The 6,000-nt window shown below is 36.3% G+C and overlaps 2 protein-coding genes across 2 annotated transcripts; one reads left to right on the top strand and one right to left on the bottom strand.

The window, feature by feature from the left end:
* The first annotated feature begins 583 nt into the window (after nucleotides 1-583).
* On the top strand, nucleotides 584-3,287 carry LOC111430138 (pentatricopeptide repeat-containing protein At5g40400). The gene has a single exon (XM_023066317.1). The coding sequence runs from the start codon at nucleotides 808-810 to the stop codon at nucleotides 2,722-2,724; it is 1,917 nt and encodes a 638-aa protein (XP_022922085.1). The 5' UTR covers nucleotides 584-807; the 3' UTR covers nucleotides 2,725-3,287.
* Nucleotides 3,288-4,358: 1,071 nt separating this feature from the next.
* Nucleotides 4,359-5,272, bottom strand: LOC111430146 (LOB domain-containing protein 25-like). The gene is made up of 2 exons (XM_023066329.1): nucleotides 5,089-5,272; nucleotides 4,359-4,987 (listed from the first exon to the last, which is right to left on the bottom strand). The coding sequence occupies exon 2, from the start codon at nucleotides 4,978-4,980 to the stop codon at nucleotides 4,513-4,515; it is 468 nt and encodes a 155-aa protein (XP_022922097.1). The 5' UTR covers nucleotides 4,981-4,987; nucleotides 5,089-5,272; the 3' UTR covers nucleotides 4,359-4,512.
* Nucleotides 5,273-6,000: the final 728 nt, after the last annotated feature.

The following is a 6,000-nucleotide window of genomic DNA, read 5'->3' as shown; positions in this document are numbered from 1 at the left end:
TTTTTTTTTTTTTTTTTTTTTTTTTTTTAAATTTAATTAATTGTATGAGTTAGATTATTTCAAGTAAAATTATCGTTCCCAATAAAATGTTACACAATTTCACACTATAAAACCTACAAATAATAATAATAATAAAAATAATAAAATAGAGATTTTTTTTTTAATAACGTATAAATTTTCACTGATTTATAATAGTTACTCACGATTTAATTTATGCTAATTCATTCATAAATTTCAATAAAAATCTATAATTTTATTTTATACGTCATTACAGATTTAATAAATAAATAAATAAAATACTTTTTTTAATAATATTTTAGAATGAAAATGAATAGAATATGACAAATTATATGTATAAATTAAATATTTCATTAGAAATAGTATTATGACATGATGTGTAACGAAAATATAATTTGAAAATAAATTAAATCATATTATCATATTAAATAAAATAATTGTAGTTTTTTTTTTAAGTGTAGTGTATTTTTGTTTGAGGAGTGAAATTTAAATAATTACTATTTTATTTTTAAAATTAAATATTTTATTAATTGGATTTGGGCTAGTTTGTGTTTGTCCATTTCAATTGAAGGAGAGTAAAGCAAATGACCTAACCTTAAACCACCGGTGGGAAGTATTTTATGTTCCGTCTCGGTGTTTTGCCCGATAGTTGCGGCGGCGCTCCGACGAAAGAAGAAGAGGTATGGCGGATATACCATAGTTTTCAACGGAATTGAAATTCTCCCGCTGTGCCGAGTTTTTGTATTTCTAATCGCGCTCTTTCCTGCGATTTCCTTTCATCCAACACCAATGCATCGAATTCCCGCTTCGAATCTCACCAAACTCTCGAAGCCCTTCGTCTTCCTCGCTTCAATTCCCAAGTCAAATTTCTCTTCTGCTTCATCCTCAACATTTTTACCATCAATTCCTCGGTCCGAAACTAAATTAATCGTCAACCCTCTTTACCATTTTCTCCCACAAAACCAAAACCCCTTCAACATCGTCGAACTCGTCTCCTCGCACCTCAAAACCAGCAACACAAACTTATCCCTTCTTCAATCCGACATTAAGGAGCTTCTTCCTCACTTGGGTCATCGTGAAGTCTCCAAGATTATATTGAGGTGCCAATCTAATTTCGTCTCTGTTCTTGCTTTTTTCAATTGGGTTAAATTTGATTTGGGGATTACACTTAGTTCTCAAAACTATTGTCTTATTATCCATATATTAGCATGGTCCCGACAATTTTCCATGGCGATGAAATTCTTGTCTGAATTGATTGAGTTGTCTAAGGATAATGCCTCAGGTAGTGAGGATGTTTTTCATAATCTGGTATTGTGCACTGAGCACTGTAATTGGAATCCTGTTATCTTTGAAATGCTTATTAAGGCGTATGTGAAAGTTCATATGATTCAGGAAAGTTATGAGAGCTTTAAGAAGATGGTGAAGATGGGTTTTGTTCCAAGTGTGATTGCTTGTAATTGTATTCTAAATGGACTGGCGAAGATGAAGTGTGATGCTCAATGTTGGGAACTCTATGAAGAAATGGGAAGGATTGGAGTTCACTCAAATGCATATACTTTTAATATTTTGACTTATGTTTTGTGTAGAGTTGGGGATGTGAATAAGGTTAATGAGTTCTTAGAAAAGATGGAAGAAGAGGGTTTCGATCCCGACGTCGTGACGTACAATACTTTGATCAATAGCTATTGTCGAAGAGGAAGATTAGATGATGCATTCTATTTATATAGGATAATGTTTAGAAGGGGTGTGATGCCCGATCTTGTTTCATATACTTCCTTGATGAATGGTCTTTGTAAGTTAGGAAGGGTAAGAGAGGCCCATCAGCTATTTCATCGAATGATCGATCGAGAATTGGATCCCGATGTCGTATTGTATAATACGCTAATTAATGCATATTGCAAGGATGGAAGGCTGCAAGAGGCAAGATCATTGCTACACGATATGACTCGAATTGGCATTTGCCCTGATAGTTTCACTTGTAGGATTATGGTGGAAGGATATGGAAGAGGAGGTAGGTTGATCTCAGCTTTGAATTTGGTTGTCGAACTTCGGAAACTTGGAACGATTGTTACTTACGAGATATATGATTATCTTATCGTGTCGTTGTGTCTGGAAGATCGTCCATTTGCAGCTAAGAGTGTTCTTGAAAGAATCATTAAAGATGGTTTCCAACCTAATGCTTGTATCTACAACAAGCTGATTGAATCTTTCTGCAGAGTTCATAATGTTTCTGAAGCACTGCTTTTGAAATCTGAAATGGTAAAGAGAAATTTTAAACTTAGCATTGATTCATACAAGCCTCTTATATCCTGTTTGTGTGGAATCAATAGAAGTGTAGATGGTGAAGGTTTAATGGTAGAAATGGTTGAATCTGGAGTGCTTCCGGATCATCAAATATGCAGAGTATTGATAAATGGATACTGCAAAGAAGGGAATGTTTATAAAGCAGAATCATTATTGGTATCATTTGCTAAAGATTTTGAGTTCTTTGACACTGAAAGTTTCAATGCCTTGGTTAAATTTCATCGCGATTTTGGTAATGAAACGGAGTTGATGCAGCTACAAGATCGAATGCTGAAAGTCGGTTTCGTTCCGAATAGCTTAACGTGCCGATACGTTATCCATGGATTATGGAAATCTGCAAGGCTCGACAAGAGGAGAGTTCAGGCTCCTCTTTGCCAAAGAGGGCGACATATAGATATGTGATTTGGTAAGTTGAAGCAGTCGTCGGCACTGGAATCGTAGCAGCGACACAACAGGAGGATCGACGTCCAAGTGACCTTGAGAATGCCAGAGAGCTCACAAGTAGAATCACAGCAGTCACCGGCACACCAGGGAGGGTCAACGTCCAAGTGACCATTTGAATGCCAGAGAGCTCAGAAGCAGAATCACAGATAAGTAATGGGCCGCTAGTGTCTAGGCCCAATAAAAATTGTAATGGGCCAAAAGTGTGTGGGCCCAAGAAAGATTGTAATGGGCCAAAGAATGTGAAGAGGAGGGTGAGTTTTAAAGGTGGGCGAGGGAGGGCGGTATGTTTGGAGGCGTCGTGCAGCGGCGTGGGTCGGCAGAGGGGACTTTTTGGACGGTGGGCGTGGGAGCCCCACACCCACTTGCTACAATCACCAATCCTTATGTATATAATTAGGGTTTAGATTATGCCCCTTACCCGACTCCCCTTTTCCATCCATTTCCCAAAAAAGACAACACATTCTTTCCTTTCACCTCGGATCTTGTCTCGTTTTAACTTTTTAGATTTAGTCCTTGTTTCATGTCGTGCTGGTATTGAGTAGATTACGGTTCCTGTCCCTGTTCATTCACGAGTTGCACTATTATCTTTTTGCTTTTCATAAACGCTCCAAAACTACTCTCTACTGTTAAAAGATCGTTCTTTAATACTTTTAATAAGAGAAACACACTTTTTATTAAACGTTTTCGTGAACTAAGCTAAAAAAAACATAGGGAATCTTAAGGTTATTTATTTATTTGAAAGTAGAGGAAATATACAATATAACGTTAACGACACGCAAAGAAAGTCATAGAAAAAAGACGCACCGAAAGCACTTAAAAAAATAAAACTACATAAAAGAAGGCAAGAATTGGATTTAATATTATATGAACAAAACAAGATTACCATCAAAAGGTTGTGCAAATTTGAGAGGACAAATTTCTCGTGTTCACACTAACTACCGATTCAAATCCCTATGTATATTTAGGTTATAAGTTATATGAGGTAAATGCTGATTTTCAGTCATTTTAACCCCCCAAAATATTGGATGAAATTAACCCTTTTAATTTCTACGGTTACTTTTTTCTTTTTTCTTTTTTTCTTAAATATAAATTAGCTCTAAATATGTTGATGTAATTATCACTTCTTAGCATAATGGTTATATGAAACCATACTAAATTTAGACATTATAGACCAAATAATATTGGCCTGATTCACCCTAACAGATATATAGTTATGTTCAAATTTTTCCTCTCAAGCTTCTGGTTTAATTTAAAAAGCGTTTGCTAAGGTGAGGTTTTAACGTGGGATCTCACAATCCATCCCTTTCGGGGCCCAGCGTTCTTGCCGGCACACCGCCTGATATCCACCCCTTGGAGCTCAACCTTCTCACTGGCATATTACCTAGTGTATTGCTCCATTATTTGTAATAGTTCAAGCCTACCGCTTAGTAGATATTGTCTTCTGAGCTTCTCCTCAATATTTTAAAACGTGCCTGTGAGAGGAAAGTTTCCAACATCCTTATAGAAAATACTTCATTTCCCCTCCAATCGATGTGAGATCTTACCAGAATGAAGCAAAAAAGTACTGATTTTTTCACCATTCGTGTATAATATATGTATAAACAAGCTAATTTAATTAGAAAAAAAAGGAAGTAATACACCAAAAACACCACCTTTATGATAGATGAAGAGGGAAAAAAAAGTACCCAAAAAAGCTTAGAAGAACATGGGATGAACAGATTGGAGAGCGCTCAAAGAAGAGAAGGTTCAATTTTGTTCCTCTTTATCACGGCAATATGGATCATGACGATCATTAGTATTCAAGGGGGAAATAAAACACACACCAGACTGCGCTGCTGCCCTCCGTCCATACGGGCGAGCGCCCCCGCTGGCATATCGAACCAAATCAGCATTCGTAGCGTCAAGCTCCTTCTGGAGGCGAATGACTTGTCGCTGAAGGATAGAGATGGCTCCGACGCAGCCATAGACGGGGTCTTTCATACGAGCCTCGGCCTCGTAGGCAAGAGAATTGACGGCGTCCTCGCGCTGATGGGGGTGGACCTCATGGAGGAGCTTGCTCACATTGCTGGCTCCAAAGATCTTGTGAACATTGGCAAACTTGGTGGGCTCTTCGGGTGGAAAGTAGGGCGCAAATATGCAGTCCGCTAAGCATTTTCTTCGGAGGAACTTGCATGCTGCACATGGTGAATTTGAGAAGCTGGATGAAGAAGCCATTTTTTGCCTTGTACATAAAATAATATAAATATTTATCAAATGGGGTTTTAAATATTAAATATTTGGACCCAATTGGGGTTTTAATTGTATTATTGAATTAGGGTTTACCTTTGTTTGTTGATTGTTGAAGAAGGGAGAAGGGGTAATTGATAATGAAACCCTAAAACAAGGAGAGGAGAGGAGAAGAGAGAGGGGGGGGGCCTCCAGAAACCTAAGGCAAAAGGTATGGAAGATGAGAGAAAAAAGAGGGACAAACAGAATTTTTAATATTGCAAACCCAAAACAGACAACCAAAAGGTGACAACCACACCCTCCCTTTCAAATAATGTCCAAAACACTGTTCCAATAACCCCACATTCTTATTATTATTATTTTAATTCAACCACCGAGTCCGAGTATCGAATCATCATTTTTTTTTTAAAATTATAATTAGCGTTTTATTTACCATGTTATTGGAGACAGCATGTTTTGCTCTTATGTCATTCTACGTTGGCCTTTAAGACGCTTGTTTTAGTACAATGAATGTACACCCGTGTACGGTGATTTTAACTTTAGAAAGTACGTATAAGTTACCACTCCTATATGCCTAATTTAATAATAAAAAAAAAGGGTTAAATTCTTAGTATATCGGAAATGTAGGGTTAGTTAAACAAATTAGTTTAAAGTGCCATTGACAAATTAAATTATTTTTATATAAATTTCCATGTCAACCAAATATTTAAGGATATTTTAGTAAATTTGCATTTTTTTTCAACGTAAATGATATCAATACGTGGCTATATGTAAATGAGATTAGGAGGCCCAAAATATTAGTCGACCCGGCCCATTTATTTTCCATTATTGGGCCCTCCGTGAATTAGCCCACGTACAGTTTGCGGTTTGCGACTTGTATCGAGAAAATCAATAAATTAGAATGAATCACCAACCTAATATTTCTCCATTATTATAATTATTATGTATAATAACTCCTCAAATTATTATTTAAATATTTTTAATTAAATAGTATTAAAATGAGTTTAA

This window comes from Cucurbita moschata, unplaced genomic scaffold (assembly GCF_002738365.1).
Source record: "Cucurbita moschata cultivar Rifu unplaced genomic scaffold, Cmos_1.0 Cmo_Scf00002, whole genome shotgun sequence".
In the NCBI taxonomy this organism is placed as follows: domain Eukaryota; kingdom Viridiplantae; phylum Streptophyta; class Magnoliopsida; order Cucurbitales; family Cucurbitaceae; genus Cucurbita; species Cucurbita moschata.
This window is presented reverse-complemented; position numbering and strand designations above follow the sequence as displayed.